Source organism: Cricetulus griseus, chromosome 5 (assembly GCF_003668045.3).
Source record: "Cricetulus griseus strain 17A/GY chromosome 5, alternate assembly CriGri-PICRH-1.0, whole genome shotgun sequence".
Classification (NCBI taxonomy): Eukaryota; Metazoa; Chordata; class Mammalia; order Rodentia; family Cricetidae; genus Cricetulus; species Cricetulus griseus.
This window is the reverse complement of record NC_048598.1, coordinates 28,485,057-28,503,519: the sequence shown is the minus strand read 5'-3', so window position 1 is coordinate 28,503,519 and position 18,463 is coordinate 28,485,057. Positions and strand designations below refer to the sequence as shown.

Genomic DNA, 18,463 nt, shown 5'->3' with positions numbered 1-18,463 from the left:
CATTTATGATTTTAGTGCATTCAGTTTATCCCAAATGCTTATATTAAAGTATGATCATCCTGAAGTGGTGAATCTACCAACACGATCCCAACGTTAGTGTTTGATTTACTATCATAGAATCAGACGATAGAAATCAGTGCATCACATCAAACATCATTTTTATTGGGGAAGAAAAGAATGAGGTTCAGCAAAGTTAATTTCTCATCCAGAGTTATGAGAAGTGTTCAATCCTATGAGAATTCAGAATTTTACTTTAGACAAACATGTTTCAGTTTTGTGTGGGAGAAATGCCCCTAAATTAACAGCATCTTATGGAATTAGTAGTTTAGACTCAAACTGTACATTCATGACTACATGTAGTCACTCTAGCTTCCTGATTTTACCCTGAGATAGCAAAGGATCACAGACACTAAGTACTGCCCTTAAATGTGACTGTAGAGGCAGCTTCATGCATTTTTTTTTTTTTTTTTGCGTCCTAGGTGGGAATTTAATCTTTATTTTGTTGTTGTTTAGTTGGCTGGTTTGGGGGTTCTTTCGAGACAATGTGTCACTTAGCTCTGATGCTCCTCAAACTTAAGTAGCAAGCTTGAGGAGGTCTGAACTGATCTTTTGCCTTTATTTCAAACTGCTGGGATTACAGGTATGCACCCCTAGCCCCATTATTATTGTTTTTAAGCAAGACTAAGAGCAGGTTTTTATAATGATTTAATTGAGAATTTCATATCTTTACATAATGTGTTTTGATCAAATCTAACCCACATTCCCTTCAATTTCTTCCCTGCTCCCACTCTCCACTTTCCTTCCCAACTTCACGAACTCCTTTTTAAGTCCATTGAGTTCCTTTAGTGTGACCTGTATGAGCGTGGTATAGGATGGCATACTGGAGCATGGGCAGCTGCTCAGGGCTACATCCCTTAAGAAGACTGATTCTTCCTCCCCCAGCAGCCATCAAGTACCCATAGCATCTCAGCTTGGAAGGGACTAAAATTAATCCCACCTTTTCCACGTATATTTTAGGTGACCATATATATTCGTCATGTATTGTAATGTAAATTTATATATTCTTGGTGTATTTTAAGGTAAATTTATATATTCTCATATGTTTTACAGTAAATTTACTTTTACCTTAAAATCATTTCAGTAGGTGCTTTCAGTTATATAATAATTATCATAGAGATATAATTTTATTCTCCTAGCATCTCATTTATGTAATATGAGTGAATCAATTAGCATGTGATTTTAAGAGCAACAACAGAGAGGATGTATTTTGTATGGGCTTATTTATTGTTTTTTACTAATGACTCAATTTTATTATATATTTCGGACATAAAACTTATACCAGCTATATGTTTTTCATGTATTTTATTCTTTTCTGTAGCTTATCTTTTTCATTCTCCCATGAAGAGCAAAGTTTTTAATTCTGGTGATGTCCAGCATATAAAAATGCTTTTAATGAGTTGTGTTGAAGCAATCTTCATTTAACTCACAAGAACTTTCTTCAAGAAGTTTTGTTGTTGCTTTAGTCTGGTCATTTTGTTTTGAGTTAAGTTAGAATATGGTATGAAGTATACATCAAGATGTGCTTTTGGGGTTAAGAAGATATGCTGTGGGTGGTGGTGGTGCACACCTTTAATCCCAGTACTCAGAAGGCAGAGACAGGTGAATCTCCCTGAATTTGAGGCCAACATGGTCTATAGAGCAAGCTCCAGGACAGCAAGGGCTACACAGAGAAACCCTGTCTCAAAACAAACGAACAAACAAACAAAAACAGTGCTATTTTTGCAGAGAGCCATCATTCCACTCCCAGCATTGATACTGAGATGCTCACAAGCACCTGATGCTCCAGTTCCAGGGGCTCTGACAACCTCTTTAAGCCTCTGCATGCATTTCATGCTTATACAGACAAGCAGGCAGGCACTCACATACACACAAAATAAAAGTCTTCTTAAAAGATTGCTTTTGATGTCAACTTCAGTCTTATTTCAGATATGGTGTTAAAAGATGCTTTTTCACCATTAAATTGTCTTTCAGTGTTACTGAAATTGCTTTTGCGCTATATTGTAAGGCAATTGTATATCTGTGGTTCTGTTAAAGATTTCCCACTACATTCCAGTGCGTGCGTGCGTGCGTGCGTGTGTGCGTGCATGCGTGCGTGTGTGTGATTCTTCCACTTAGACCTTTTTTCTTGATTATTAAAGCTTTGTAAGTTTTGAAGTCAGGCAGTGCAAGGCCTCATGTTATTCTTTTTCTAATTTCTGTGTTAATTATTTATATCTCCATGTTCATTTTAGTGTCAGATACCTTATTAACTGTGTAGATAAAGAGCCCAAGACTTCTTTTTTACAACACTGGTCTTTGGCTTTCATCTGTAACCTTGATTTCATGGGGCTTCCATGCCAAAGAACTACTCTGAACTATCACCCTTTGGACTTAAAATCACAAAGAAAAATCTGCTGCATATAAGATAAGGTTGACTTCCTCAGACAAACTACACACCTCCATAATCTGTCTAAGGTTTCTGCTTAAGCTTTTGCTAATCTCTATATACTTTATCCTGTGGTCATAACAAAGCACTTATGATTCCTTAAGTATTGCCTCTACTGGCTGCTTTTGGTCTTTACTCACAGTGCTTTTCTTAACCAAAAAACAAACTCATATTCATTAAGACTTAGTTCTTAATTTGAAATCGTCTCTTCTTGATGCATTAATGACTTTTTCATGCTGCTTCCAGAGACTTCTGCATATTTGTTTATATGTTTATCATGTTGCATATTTATTATTTGTTCTATTTGTCCACTCTTTTCAGACAGGAAATCTTGAAAACCAAATGAAACCTTGTTTGTCCTTGTAGAAGCCTGGAATGTTACTGTGTTGTGCTAAATTATACAGTGTTTTCAAGGATCAACTACAATTTGTTTTCCAGTTGATGACAGATAAATGGTGGAAGGGAATGAATGATATGGGAGTCATGTTTCCTCTTTAATAGTTTGATTTCAGGATAAAAATGTTTGATTTATATGTTGAAATGAGAATATAAGCTAATAGATACTTATGAAATAGTTACTCATTTAAATAAAACAGACTGTGTAACCTCTTATATTTTATTCTACAACCCAGTGTAAATGTGGTTTTTTTTTTTTTTTTTTTACTATAGGTGGAGATGGATATTGTTGAGAAACTGGTAAAAATGATACCCTGTGAGCATGAAGATCTTCTGAATATCACCCTCCGCCTTTTATTAAACCTCTCATTTGACACAGGCCTGAGGAACAAGATGGTACAAGTTGGGCTTCTCCCAAAGCTCACCGCACTCCTGGGTATGCTTTAACATTATGATGGTGTTTCTTGACTTTGCCAGCATTGTTGGAAAGTTCAACTTTGTGTAGAAAGACTTCTGAGCAAAAATCGTCCTTTTTAAGTTCTTCAACTGCAAATTGAAGAGTTAAAAAATGAGATTAATAAAACATAACCTATCCCAGAATTTCCTAGCTGTAGAATGAGCTGAAATAGGAAACTTTACCCATTTGACTTTATTACTTCTTTGTATGGTTTGAATATGAAATGCCACTTTTTCATGTGTCTGAACACTTGGTGCCCTGGTGCTGTTTGGGAAGACTCTCAGGGGAGGTGCAGGACCGCTAACCCCCCACAGTGTTGTAACTAGTAAAGTGGGGTCAGCTGGAGGTGGTGGAGGGGGTGTGTTTGTTTTTAATGTTGGGCATTTACCAAGTTTTCCACTCAGAGTAACATTGGGTTTCCTTTTCAGTTTCCTATTTAAATAGTTTGAAAGGAATTGGTATTAGTTCTCTAAATGTTTTGTAGTGTTCATCAGTGAAGCCATATGGTCCTGGGCTTTTTGAAAGGAGAATGTTCTTTCTTACTGACTGGTTCTAATTATTATTAGTCTGTTCAAATATTCTATGTCTTATGATTTAATTATGATAAGGCATACATTCCAGGAATTTTTCCATTTCTTATGACTTATCAAATTTGTTGACATATAGTTTATAAATTGCTATAAAAATATAGCAATTCCTTGTATTCTTATGTTGTAGTTAAAATACCTCATCTTCTGTCTTTAATTCTATTTAAATCTTTCCTCCGTTTTTTTCTTGTCCAGCTAGAGTGTATAAATTTTGTCTTTTTTTTTTCATAAAGCCAATTCCTAATTGTGTTGATCCTTTGTATTTTTTAAATTCTTATTTCATTTATTTCTGCTGTAGTGATCTCTTCTAATATTGGTTTGATTTGTTCTTGTGTTTAGTTTTTTGTTGTTGTTGTTTTTAGTTTATTGAGATGCAATGATAGGTTGTTTGCGATTTTCTGATATTTTTGATAGAGGTGTTGATTGCTGTAAAATTCCCTCTTCCAACTGCTTTTCTGTATCCTTTGGGTTTTGGTTTGGTGCTGCATTTTACAAGGTTTAAATAATTGACCTGATGGGAAGCAAGGGCATAGTAGAAGACACAGTCACACACCGAGAAAAACTGGGATCAGGCAGTCTATACAGTATTTGGGTAAGGCGGGAGGAGACCGGGAGCATCGGTGGACATTTTCTGAACACACTGTTGACATTCACACTCAGACTAGATGGAGACTTTGTCATTCCTCTGAGCCTCACTCACCTGGGGAGAAGGCTTTGCCAATTTCTCATGTGTCTAACTAAGGCTTTGGTCCTTGATGTGGCTGGCTCATGTCAACTGCACACATCCACTCAGGGCTTCTTCCATGCTCCACAGCATTTGTGTGTTCACTTACATTTGTTTTGAGAATCATTTTAAATTTCCCTCTTAATTTCTTCCTTGACTTATTAGTTGTTAATGTATGTTAAATTTCTGTTATTATATGGTTACTCTTGTTAATGACTTCTAGTTTTATTGCATTGTGATTGAATAAGATACTGATACCTTAATTATTTTAGTTTGTAAAGTTTTGTTTTGTGGATTACTATATGATCTGGTCTGGAGTGTTCCAGGTGTTGTTAAAAGTCCATGGATTTTGCAGCTCTTAGGTAACGTGTTCTATAGATGTCTTTTAAGCCCATTGATTGTCAGGCAGAGGTTAACTCTTGTGACTCTATATTGGCTTTTTTTTTTTTTGTCTCTGTGACTGGTAAGCTGCTCTATGATTGCTTTATGTGTTAGTTCTTTCAGTGTTGGATGTCCATGTGTTTCTGATTGTTTTCCTCTTTCTACAGTTGATTCCCTTCCCATTATAGAATGACTTTCCATGCTTCTTTTTACTGCTTTTGATCAAAATTACCTCTTCTGATATAAGCATAGATACTAAAATAACTCCTTTCTAGAATTCATTTGTGTGATATATCCATTTCCTCCTTCTCCTAACTTTCAGTATATATGTGTCCTTGGAGGAATCATCATATAATTGAACCTTTGCATTTTTATTGCATGTTTTAGCATATAGGTGTGTGTGTACACACATGTATGTGTGGTAGAATGCCCATGTGCATTCCACATTGTACATATGGTGATCAGATGACAACTTACAGGTACTGGTCCTCTCCTTCCACCAAGTAGGACCCAGGGATTGAACAGTGCCTTTACCCACTGAGCCATCTTTCGAGCCTTAAATGTGCGCTTTTTTTTTTTTTTTTTTTTTGGCCATTGTTGGGGCTGGAGAGTTGCCCCAGCAATTCAGAACACTTCTTGCTCTTGCAAAGAACTCAATTCTGAGATGGCTTACAACCATCTGAAACTCCATTCCCAGGGGATCTAATGTGCTTTTCTGACCTCTGTAGGTACCAGGCACACATGCAGGTACATACACACACATACAGATAAAACACTTTTACGCACAAAAACTAAATTCCATTGTTGCATTGTGTTTTACTTGGAGAATTTAATTGGTTAAATTTAATGTCATTATTCATGACAGGATTTCCTATAGCCATTATATATCTTATTTGGGATTTTTAAAAAAATTTCCTTTGTAATTCCTGTCTTATTTTCAAATAAAAAAAAGTATGTTTATATTCCACCCCTCCCTGTATTTTGAATTTCTTGGCATTCTAGTTTACTTTTTAATATTTCCTCTCTCTTAACATGCTAACATAGTTATTATTTTATCAGGCTTTCTTTCTTTCTCTCTTTCTTTCTTTTTTTTCTTTCTTTCTGTTTTTTTTTTTTTAAGGGTTTCTCTGTCCTGGAACTAGCTCTTGTAGACCAGGCTGGTCTTGAACTCACAGAGATCCACCTGCCTCTGCCTCCTGAGTACTGGGATTAAAGACGTATGCCACCACTGCCCAGCTTCTTTCTTTCTTTTAATACCATAAAATTTCCATGTCATTCTCTCCTGCTTTGTCTGTGTGAGCCTTGCTGTAAGCCTGCTGTAAGATTACTTGGGATACCTTTGAGTATTGTTTGTTTCTTTTACCTGGCTTCTATATGGATCCTGTCTTTAAGCTTAGAAGCTTGCTTATGCTTTGTTATATGTAGTTGATGTGAATTTGACTTGTAATCTTTGACCTTTCTGTATTTAGCTATTTGAATTTGTTTCTAGGTTTAGAAGTTTTCTGTTACTGTCTTTGAATAGACTTTCTACTGCCTTGGCTTCTCGAGTCTGTTTCAGTCTGGTAACCCTGGCAGCTGCTCTTTTGAGATGTCTGTCTTTGTCCTCAGCCTTAGTACACACTGGGACTGTGTCTTCACGTAGCCTGTCTCTGAACTTGGATCTGTTTGCTGTGGATACTTCTGTCACACTTTCCGTGTCATTTAGTATGCTTTCCAGCTCGAGGGTTTGTTTTTTGTTACTTTATTCCCTCTGCTTATTTGCCTTATACGTTCTTATGGATTTATTTCTGTTTACTTGAATTTGAGTTCTCAGAGAAAAGCAATTTTAAGTTTTCCGTGAGTTCATAAACATCAGTTCACTCGATTTCTGGCACCTTATTGTGTGCATGTGTTGAGAAAATAGGTCTCTGAAATTTGCTGGTGTTTCTTGGAATAGCATGAATGTCTATGCTCTTAACCATTAGATAAAATCCATTCCCTGGCATCTCATCTGTTCTTTCCTTCCTGGACTTCTAAATCAGGATGCTTTGTTTTATGTAACCCTGTGGTCACTATTGCTTTGTCACCACTAGATGGTGCCCTAAGTACAAGTTTGCCTTGTGTGCCTTCATTGTTTCTGCTATAGAAACCAAACCCAAAGCCAAGTTTGTCCTAAGTTTGAGCTTGCTGTGTTGTTTAAGATGGAGTGCATGAGTACCTAAAAGCATAATTTGCAACTTCAAGCCCTTGTCAGAGCCAAGGCAGACGAAAATGCTCATTTTTATTCATTTACTGTGTTCAGGCTCAGCAGATTTTACTTGGGTCTTAACATGGAATGACTGGTCTTAAACTCGGAAGTAAGAGGGGCATCTGTTTGCTGCTGCTTCTCCTCTCAGGTAGACATTGATTCTTTCTGCTGTGATGCCTGGTGTAGGTTCTTGCTTTAAGGTCTAGAGTGCATTCCCTTTCTTCCACAAGTGGAAGATGTCACTTCAGATGCTTGTGTTTGGGGAAACTGAGACACAAGAAACTTTGCCTTTTGCTTTCTTCACTGTTACCTTTGTGATTATTACCCTAAAAGCAGGTGCTGTGATCTCTTACCTGGTGCCCTTCACTGTGGGGAAGTCAGTTCTCACAGGAATGTGGGCGGGAAGACTGCCATTGAGGGTTTGCCCACAGTTTGCTCTACATTCCTCGTATCCTTCATCCCAGACAGCGCTAGTGATATATTCTCCTCCCAAGAGGAGACATCTTCACACTGAACACTAGGTTTCAATGAGGGGGGGTGTAGTCTTTCAATTTGTAACAAGTCTCTTAAAATGAAGTACTTGTGTGTGATGTTCAGGTGGTAATGTGATTAAAAGCATGACCTGCAGTGTCGGTTATCAAGAGATATCACTGGAGTTTTAGGGCAAGTGGTGAAAGCAGTGAGAGGAGATGTAACCAATGCAGAACATTGGGAAGAAAAGATAAAGGAGTCCAGTGCCCCGAGTCATATTCAGAGAGAGAGAAAGAACTAGGGAAGGGGAAGACATATTCGGAAATAAGCAATCTTGGGCAAGCTGTGGTCTTGTTGATCACTGTTTCATTTTTGCTCCTGTGAGGTGATTCAGAAAGTCTTCATGGGAGCAGCATAGTTCCCACAGGATGATTTCTTCTGCTCTGGGTGGAGGTGGGATTTCACATTATCATAAAAAGTTGTCTTATTTGAATGGTAGTCTGTTCGCTCCCAGTTATTCAGGTGTGCTTTCGTTTCTTATCCTATTAGAAAGGTGCTTACTGAGATTCTTTTGTTCCTGTAGTCCCAGATAACACTGTCTTTAGGACAGTGACTATATGCCAGGTGTTTTACCCAACTTTTAATTACCCTGAGGGCTGATAGGAGTTTGTACACTTTAGCAAAAGCATTTTCTTAGTGCTGGCTATGCTGTGTATGCATAACTATCATCTTTTATTCAAGTTTACAATTCTGAAGATAATGTATAGTACAAGGCTATAAATGTTATTAGCATACTCAAGAGTTTTCACTTTCTGAATGGCTTCAAGATGTTGTGTATTTTCATTTAATATAGTTTTCTTACCACTCTGCTTGGCCATCATGTCTCATTTCTTTTGTACCAGGAACATGTGGATAGCAGCAATTTCCCTCTCATATAATGGATGTGTTATTTCTAATCTCCCGAGATTTTAGAAACTGACAACTGAACTTATTTGAATTGTATATTTTTAAATGAATTCCAAATTAATTCCTTAAGGGTTTTCATCCTGGTAATACTATTCTGATGCTTTCTGCATGGAACTTGTAACATTTTGAATGAACAGACCTGCTTCCCTTATTGTCCCTCTCTGCTTCATTCAAAGAGATGGCATTTCATGTATACTTGATTTTCTGATGTTACATTTGTTAGCATATTGGTTTTGTGTGTAGAAAATTGAATCTTTAGTTCCTAATGCAATAAGCTAACCTTCCCAGTGGTGTCACTAGTAATATACTAACATGTTTGATGTTTGGCCATGCTGGCATAGGTCTTTAAACCCCAGCACTCAAGAGGCAGAGTCAGGCGGAACTCTGTGAGTTAGAAGCCAGCCTGGTCTACAGAGTGAGCTCCAGGACTACACAGAGAAATCCTGTCTCAAAATGAAAAATTCCTTTGTCTTCTGTTTCTTGACTGCTATCAGATGTATTGAGTTCTTTTCCTATGTTATTTTCCTGATGTTTTGTGAGGACCCTTTGATTATTCCTGCCTAGCCAAGTCAGTTAGCCGCCTTTGTGTTCTGTCCTCTCTTCACTTTGGCCAGAGCTTCTAGGTCTGCTAACTGACCATCTAGGAGGAGGCTCACATGCTGCTGTCAGTGGGTATGATGATATGCAAACTGTTAGACTTAAAAAACTTGGCCTTACTTACATGATATTTTCAGGCCTTCAGTAGTGTTAACTTTCTAAAAGTGTTTAAGGGTTTTTTGTTTTGTTTTGTTTTGTTTTGTTTTTGGCTCATGTAAGAATATGTCAAAACTCCTGAAGACGTTTATCACTGATGTGTCTCGAGAGTGCTTCCTTATGTCAGAGTATTCAAGTTTGGGAGATGACATGGAAATTCCTGTCACAGTCTATTCATTCATCAGTGCTCTAGGGAATGTACGATACTGTTTTTGAAAATACTGCTTAAGGCTTTACTGGTGCACCAGGCAAATGTTTGTTGAGATTCTCTATGACTTTTGCATGGATGTTTTATAAGTTAAAGACTGATATGTCAGAGACTAACATTAGCACAGAAACAAGCCCAGATACTCAACATTTGATCATTTGAAGAGGCTAGTTGATCATGGCACTGGTTCTTGTGTAAAAGCGTGGACCCCTCTTGATATAATGGCAGCTGTATTTTAAGAAGTGTACATTTCATAATAATAGTAATAACCATACCTTGACAGGGTTACTGGCATACTGTTTTGTGAAGTTATAACTTTATTGGGGTGCTTTGGCATACATTTTAAATTGAGCAATGTTCTGAGTTATAACATCAGCTTTTAAAATGTTAACTTCATTTTCAAAGGGAGTTAAATTCAAGATAAAAGTAAACAGATGTACAAGTCTCATCTTAAACATGTGAATCTTTGCGTTTGTGAAAATAACTAAACCTGCCACCTGTTAACATAATTTTACTCTCACACACACCCAAATAGTGAGAAGAGTGGCCCTGTTTACATTTTGCATATGTCTTTATATGCAGTTAGCCTTGCTATACACAGCTGACTCTGATAGCTCCCTCAAACGTCTTCTCTGGTATCATATACTATATAGATCAGCTTTAAGCCTATAAGAAAACGGGAATTTAAAAACTGGAAAAGATTTTTAATAAAATAAAAAGGTGCTGCATTAGAGCTTTTGTTAAAATTATGAGATTTTTGAGGCCTCCTCACTGAATCTTATGATCACACTTTGAAAACCACTGCATTGGAGCATTGCTCTAAAGCTGTTGCTGCTAATTTCATTCATGTGACCCTGCAGTAGTAATACACGCCTTCAAATTAGCAGTTCAGATTTTACTAAGAGGACAGTTCTGATTTTTGTCAGAATGTATTTTCTTGTTTTTCTGTGTATGTGGGTTCTTAGATCTTGAGGGGTTTGTTATTATATTTATTTATTTATTCATTCATCTATTCTTTTATGTCCCCATCCGTATTCTTATTAATAATTTTACATTTGCATAGGTAAGGCCACAAACTCTCCCATTTGACCCAAACATTTTACATTTTTGTTAGATCACCTTCCTTGTTTTTGTCCATAAGTGCTTTCCCAGTTTACTTGGCATGTATGGAATTGAAAGAGACATGGCATCATGGGGAAGGAGACAGGAGGTCCTATGCACAGTGGGTCAGCATCATGCATTAAATCCCGGATGGCTAACATACTACTAGGTGAGAGTTCTGCTCCTCCACTTTGGCATCAATAATCCCATCCTGAACAAGTGACTGGAGTAGAAGGGACAGATGCACTGGCCTACAGAAGAGGGCCTGGTTCCTCCATAAGATTGGGAAAAGGCAAGTACAGCTGCACAGGGGAGCTGAGGAAGCTGTTTCTGTTTTGTTTTGAACTGTTTGCACTCTTTCAATAAAACAGAAAGGAGGAGATGAGTGGAGAATGAAGATGAGTACATTGTACCTCACTTCTGCCCCTCCCCCTTCTCTCCTCCCACAGCCTCCCTTGCATGCCCATCATCCCACTTCTAAACTACTGGACAGCATTTCTGCAGTTGCCTCCTCCTTGAATTGTTGTCATTTGTTTTCCAGGATATGGTGCCTTTAGACTTTTCCTGCTACCTAAGTTCCCAGTCACATTCAGTCTTCTGCTTCTACCTTAACTCCCAGTCTGTACACATTAGAATACACCTCAGTTCTTATGTTGGACTTTATCTTCTAGCTGTACTATTCCTCTGGTAACTTGTCCATTCCATCTAAATACTCTGCCTGTAAGGATGACCCTGAATATAAGTAAAATAATACATGATACCAGCCTCCTCTCTGGTGCCCCAACTCCAGATGTCATCATTTATAAGCTCTGTTAGCACTGGAGGCTTACTGAGTTCAGAACTGAGCTCCTGATCTCTACCCAACCTATGAATAGTAACTCAGGATATCCAGTCTTTTTTCATTTCAGCAAATGATACTCCATCATTCTAATTAAACATGCCCAAACTGGGGCATTAGCGCTTGACTCCTTTATTTTCTCCCACCCTGCATCCAAACTGTCTGCTCTCTTTCAAGACAGAACCACTAGACCATGGTCCCAGCCACAAGCCTCTGTTCTAAATTAACATCACAGTAGCATTCTCGATGGTCATTGTATTTACCCTCTTGTCCTACAGTCTCTTAACACAGCATGCAGAGTGATCCTGTTGACTAAGTTAAATTCCTCTCTACTCAAAAACCCACCACTGCAGGCTGGAGAGAGGCAAAGCTGATAAGACCATCTGTTGCTCTTACAAAGGTTCTCTGCACCTGCATAGTGACTTCCAACCTGTTTGTATCTCCAGTTCCAGGAAGGCCAACACACTTTTCTGACATCTACAAGTAACAAGTACCAGACACACATGGTGCACATACATAAAAACAGGCAGAACACACACACATAAAACAAGAAATAAAAAATCTAAAAATGAGATTAAACAACAACAAAAAAGAAAAAAACTTGCAGTAACTTTACATATCTCAGTCAGAGCCCATTAAGTGTCCTCCAAAGATGTTTGTGTAGTACACTGCTTCCTCACGTCTCTTGTGTCCTCTATTATTTTCTCCCTCTCTTCTAGCCCAAAAGATTGCTCAGAGTATCTGATGTGAGAATTGCTGTATATGAATTCTGTGACTAGAAAGTGCCACAAATGTTGTGACAGAGATGAAGAAAGAGAAAGGAGCGTAATGGTAGTGGCACAGAGAGATGTGGTAGAACCAAAACTATTTTTATTACCTGCCTCTGCCTTTGCTAGCATTAGGATAGCACCTTAGTTTTACTCACACAGCTTCCATTAATGAATTGTGTAATTAAAGACAGGAGTTACATTCCAAGTGTGGTCCACTGAACAATACTTGATTTAATCTATCACTGGTCTTTAATGAGTATGCCCAGAAATTTAGTGTACATATACAACAGTTTGAATAAACAAAATATTGTGTCCCAAATGTTATAAAATTTACTTTTTAAAATATTCTTTTTTACTGTATTTTACTAAAATATTGGTCCTTAATACATTGGAAGGAAAATAAAAACATGACCCTCCTCCCACAGGTATCACTATTCAAATATATAAAATAGGAGATTTATTCCAGGTGCTCTCTCTCTCTCTCTCTCTCTCTCTCTCTCTCCTCCTCCTCCTCCTCCTCCTCCTCTTCCTCCTCTTCCTCCTCCTCCTCTCTTCCCTCTCCCCCTCTCTTTTCCTCCCCTCCTCTCTCCTCTTTCCTTCTCTGTCCCTCTCTTTAACTCTCTTTGTTTTTTGGAATCAGGGTTTCTGTGTATAGTCTTGGATGTCCTGGAACTAGCTCTGTAGACCAGGCTGACCTTGAACTTACAGAGCTCCACCTGCCTCTGCCTCTCCTGTGCTAGGATTAAAGCCCTATGCCACTGCTGCCTGGGTAGCAAATTGTTCTTTTAAAGTATTCAAAAGTGGGGCTGCAGAGATGGTTCAATGGTTAAGAGCTTATACTGCTCTTGCAAAGAACCCAAGTTCCCTTCCTAGTACCCATGTCAGGTGGCTCATATATGCCTGTAACACAGGCTCCAGGGGATATGATGCCTGTGGCTCTGGGGCACCTGCAGCTTTGTGCATATATCCCCACAGAGACACAGATACACATAGTTAAAAATAAATATAAAAATAAATATTTAGAAGTTATAGTGCTTAGCTAATGCTACAGAATAACTTTTAACTCATTTATAAGCAAAAATTAGAATGTATCTCTTAAAATTGAAGAATTAGATTCATATTTTGTGTAATTTGAGACTAGCATTTATTAAGCAGTTTCACATATTTATGAACCCATATGTAAGATAATTTAAAAAATTAACTCAGACATTTTCTCCTTTAATCATCAGGGCTGCACTATCTCTGGTGGTATTGCACTCAATACTATTTTCATGAATCTCTCTCTCTCTCTCTCTCTCTCTCTCTCTCTCTCTCTCTTTCTCTCTCTCTCTCCCTCTCTCTCCCCTCTCATCCCCCCCTCTAAGAGAGGGTCCTGCTTTCTATCTAGGTTTGGCCTCCTGTCACAGACCTCTTAGTGTTGGATCATAGGATATGCCATTGTACCCAGAAAAATGACTATTTTTGCTCCTCTCTTTTTCTCCATAATTTAAATCTTGAATAAAATTTCTATCTGTACAAATCTTGGTTTCTCAAAGTTTAATGTCTATAACTAGGTGGTCATTCAGTTGGTTGGTTTGCGCATGAACTAACTTTTTGGGGATTCCTTGATTTCAAAGCTTACGTTGAGCCTATTGCACAATTTCGGTGAGTGATGTTGGAAAGTTGTCTTCATTGGCAGACATATTATTTCCAGGGTTGTCCCCCACCCCCCAGACAGGGTTTCTCTGTGGCTTTGGAGGCTGTCCTGGAACTAGCTCTTGTAGACCAGGCTGGTCTCTATTTCCAGAGTTCTTAACTGATACAGTGGTTCTCACTCTGTGAGCAGACTCAGAACTGGCTTTGAGGGTGACAGTGATGCCTGGTTTATTTTTCCTGAATTTTGTTTAGTGTTCTGGGATTCAGAGCATTTTACTGGGCTGTAGAAAATTTCATCAGCGTGTAGGGAGTGAATCCAGGTCAGGAGTAAGCGAGAAATGTTTGGCTTCTCCAGTTTAGACAAACCAGATTGCCCTATTGTTGGGGATCACCAGAAGGTACTGTTGGAATGTAAACATTGACAGTGTTGACACCAAAGATTATTTATGACCATTCTGTCATAGGCTTTTAAGAAAACTGGCAAAGTTGTGTTCTCCCACCAGGTTAAATTCCTCTGTGTGTGTGTGTGTGTGTGTGTGTGTGTGTGTGTGTTGTGTTTATTTTTTTTTTAATTTACCAACAAAATCACAAATGAATGAATAAAAACGTCTGTTTTGTGAAAGAGCAACAGTGCTTTGGGAGTAGCTTTTCTAGACTTGTTTATTAAAAACTGGAAATGGTCAGATTAATGTTTTCCAATCTAGTTGAGACTAGTTTGCTTTTATGATCATTTTCATTAAGAAATTTAGTCAACTTAAAAAGAGAGTAACTTGGTTTTGCCTGATTATTACCAAACTGTTAGGGAATTTCACACATCTGCTTCAGAACGCAGATCCTCATAGACTACTGCATTGTTCAGTTTTAATAGGCCTCATTTATCCTGTAAATAAACCTACATTTCTTACCTGATCAAGTGAGCAACCAATAGGGGTCAGATGTAGCGAACACTTTAACAAAAAGCACATGTTTCCTTCAGGCTGGACTAGAACCATATCAAGATGCTTGAAGTTATTAATGGCAGTAAAATTTATGCTTCCTCCTGTTTTCCCAATTAAATCAAGGAGCCTTTTTTCCTAAGATTCCTCTATCACCAGCTGGTTCTAATACTGTGTGTGTGAATATTGCCTGGGGTGTCTCCATCCTACATGGTGAAATTTGGCCAAAGCACATTAAGTGGGTAGTGTGGATTTTGAGCTAGAAAGCAGTCCTTGTTAAGGGCTTTATTTTGGTCTTTATCATTTGTATCTGAAGTCAGCCATATTGTAAGTTTTAATACAAACAAGTTGCTACACTATTCTCAGGGCATAATAAAAACTATAAACAAGGTAATAAACTAATTGAAGACATGTCGAAAATAAACTAGTTGAACATACCTAAAAGAATGAAAATCTATCAGTTTTGAATATTAGAGTACTTGGAATGATCGTTACTATATAATTAGCCTAAATTAATGTTTAACTTAACGGTAGATTTTCAATTTTGCTTCTCATTGTGATAAGTAACTGAACACAGCAGTTTCACCACAAAACTCTTGCTAAACTTTCGTACTGATGGTTTCAGTTTTCCCTTATAACTCTTGCTTTAAAAGTGTTGTTTTGTATCTGTTCAAGTCCTCATATATCTGCTGTTAATAAATGTATTATAAAGTAAAGGACCAACCAGTAGAGTTGCAGTCTTAAAAATTAGTTTGTCCAAATTCCAGTTTAAACCAAATCTATACATATATTTACTGAAATAAAACAAGCATAAAATTATATGGAAATATAAAGATGTTTTTATACTGAAGATGTGGCTGATTGGTAAAATGCTTATCCAGCATGCCTGAGGTCGTAGATTCAATCCCCTATACCAGAAAAAGAATTTTCAATAATAATCTTAAATGCAGTTTAGTATATTTTGATATAGAAGATAAGTGTATTCAATAATGCTGCAGATAATTTCTGATAGATAGGTTTAGCCTGTGATATTTTCTTTATACTGTATTATTAGTAGGTTTTGAGAGTCCTAATGCTGTTTTAGTCTTAGATGTGGCATTTGCAACATGCTGTATTCATAAAGTGTTTTCAGGGTAAAATAACGCCTGATGCTGCACTATTCTAAAAACAGATTCCTATTTTCCTCTGCTTGGAGTGTTCTCCTTTGGATGAAGATGACATGGGGTATAGAAAGGAATGAGAGTCTGGCTAATAATGTGGCTCATAATGTGTGTTCTCAGTCTGTTCTGCGGTGCTGAACTGGGTCTATAACAAGAACAGAAATTTGGTGTTGTATTCTAATGTTCAAAACTCACGTTTCTGCTTGAGTGATCTGTGAATGGAAAACCTCCAGTGTCTTACAAAATTACTGAGTGAGTGCTATTTCTACTGACCACTCCAGAGATGAACAAATGAAGACATTTTAAAACCCAAAACTGATCAGCAGGCATTTTACCCTGTAGTTGGCAGAAAACCAGTTGTGAGAGCTGCCCAGAAAACTGCTTTTCTTCTGCTTCATCTGCTCTAACTGAACTATAGCTGTAAATTTCTTTAAAAAGAAGGGGGGCAGGGCAATACTTCTTATAAACTCTGGAGTGTACTTTGTAAGTGCGACAATTCCAGCAAAATCAGTTACTGGAGTTAATGACCAGTTTGTTAAGGTATTAACACTCTTCAGCTGGGAATGACCAATTTTGGGCAGAATGGCTGCTCTACTGCTAAGATGATTCAGTAACACATTCAAATAATGATCCAGCTGGTTAACGGTGAATTCCTGAGGAAATCCTATCAAAGTGCTTATACCCTCTGCATTAATAGCCAGTGAGCTCATCATGATTCATGTTTGTAGCCATAAATGCCAAAGGAATCATAATAACTGGGCTATTTTTTCAAACCAACCCTTATTACTTGAACAGATTTGACTAACTCACATCCAGTTATTAAAGCCTACTTCTCAAAATATTCCATCTGTTCACTTCTCTGCTCAAAATTTGCAGATCCCTGAGTGCCATGCCAACGTACCAATGGCTGACAGCCTGTTTTTGCTTGTGATGCCATTAGGGAAAATGGTTATAAATAACTCTTACAGGAGTGCCCATTTGGAAGACCTGCCATGTGTATAGAAGGGCTGTAGTAGGTTAGGCAGTTTATAACTCAATGATTCTGATGAGAAAAGCATACCATCCGGCCCATGTTTCTTGTAGGAAATAACTGGAAGAACAAGAGATAGTGGCCTTTATAGAGTATGAGAGTTCCCCTGAGGTCTAATTTAAAAGATGTAGTAGCTCAGTCCCTTGGGGTGGGAGCCAACCTAAGAGATACCCTGCCTTCTGAGAAAGCAAAATTGAAAACATTTTGCCTTTGTACATATGTACCATAAAAACCTACATAAACATGATTTTCTGTGGCAGGTAAGCATAATTAAATGTCAAAATATAGAATATTATTAAAAATCTATGAATTATAGATTACTTTGATCTCAAATTATTGGCATTGGGAATTCCTGCTTTTATATTGTCTGGAAGGGTGTCACAAATTTTACACCATACTTCTCTCCAAATAAAATTCGTGCCCTCAAATAATAGTTATAAATACTATGTTTTGTACAGCCATTGGATTATTGGACTCCATCTTAAGATTTTAAATATTACCTTCGCCTTTGTTACTGTTTCTTAACTTTACATTTAAGATAATGGTCGTTATTCATACCACTCATCTTTCAAGGTCCTCTTCAGCATTTCTTGTTTTCAAGTAAGAGATCTGAAATTTACCTTGAAATAGCCCAAAGTGTCTGGGTGTAGTGGCACACACCTTTAATCCCAGCCTGGTCGACAGATCAAGTTCCAAGACATCCATGGTACATAGAGAAACCCTGTCTGAATGTTATAATCTTATGAAAAAAAAACAAATATTTCAGATACAAAATACCTTTCCCGCATATATTCCAATCTAAGCAGTTAAATTATTAATTCATAGTTTTATTTAAGGTAAAAACATTTACTTGTCTTCTCATATGTAAAGCATATAATACATAGTAACCTCTTTTCTTAATCCAGAGGAGTTATTTTCATTGCTGATATAAATAGTTTGTTTTGGTAGAACTAGAAATTGGACTGGGGCTTTGCATACATGCTAAGCTAGGCAAGCACTCTACCAAGGACCTACACTTCAGTTCAATTTCTGTTTGTTTAAGTTGGGACAGGGTCTTACTAAATTGCCAAGCTGGCCTTGAACTCACTGTGTAGGCCAGATATTGAGTTTGTGATCTTCCTGCCATGCCTTCCTGAAATAGCTGGAATTATATGTGACACTTGTCACAATTGCCAAAATCAACCAATTTTACAAGATATGTTTTCTCAATTTAAATTATTCTACTTGAAAAATAACTTTATTTTATCATCTAATAATGTTTAAAGTTCTTGATACCTGGAAATAATACCTCCTGTGATATAAAAATGTTTAAGACTATTATAACTGGGAAGAGATTTTG

General features: G+C 37.5%; 1 protein-coding gene across 5 annotated transcripts in view; it reads left to right on the top strand.

Annotated features, from left to right (window-relative positions):
• Positions 1–18,463, top strand: part of Kifap3 (kinesin associated protein 3) — a 111,842-nt gene that overhangs the window by 28,777 nt on the left and 64,602 nt on the right. For all 5 annotated transcript variants that reach the window (XM_027417177.2, XM_035445127.1, XM_027417178.2 and 2 more), the window contains one exon: positions 3,155–3,317. In XM_027417177.2, coding sequence (XP_027272978.1) covers positions 3,155–3,317 — 163 coding nt within the window. The remainder of the gene's footprint in view (positions 1–3,154; positions 3,318–18,463) is intronic.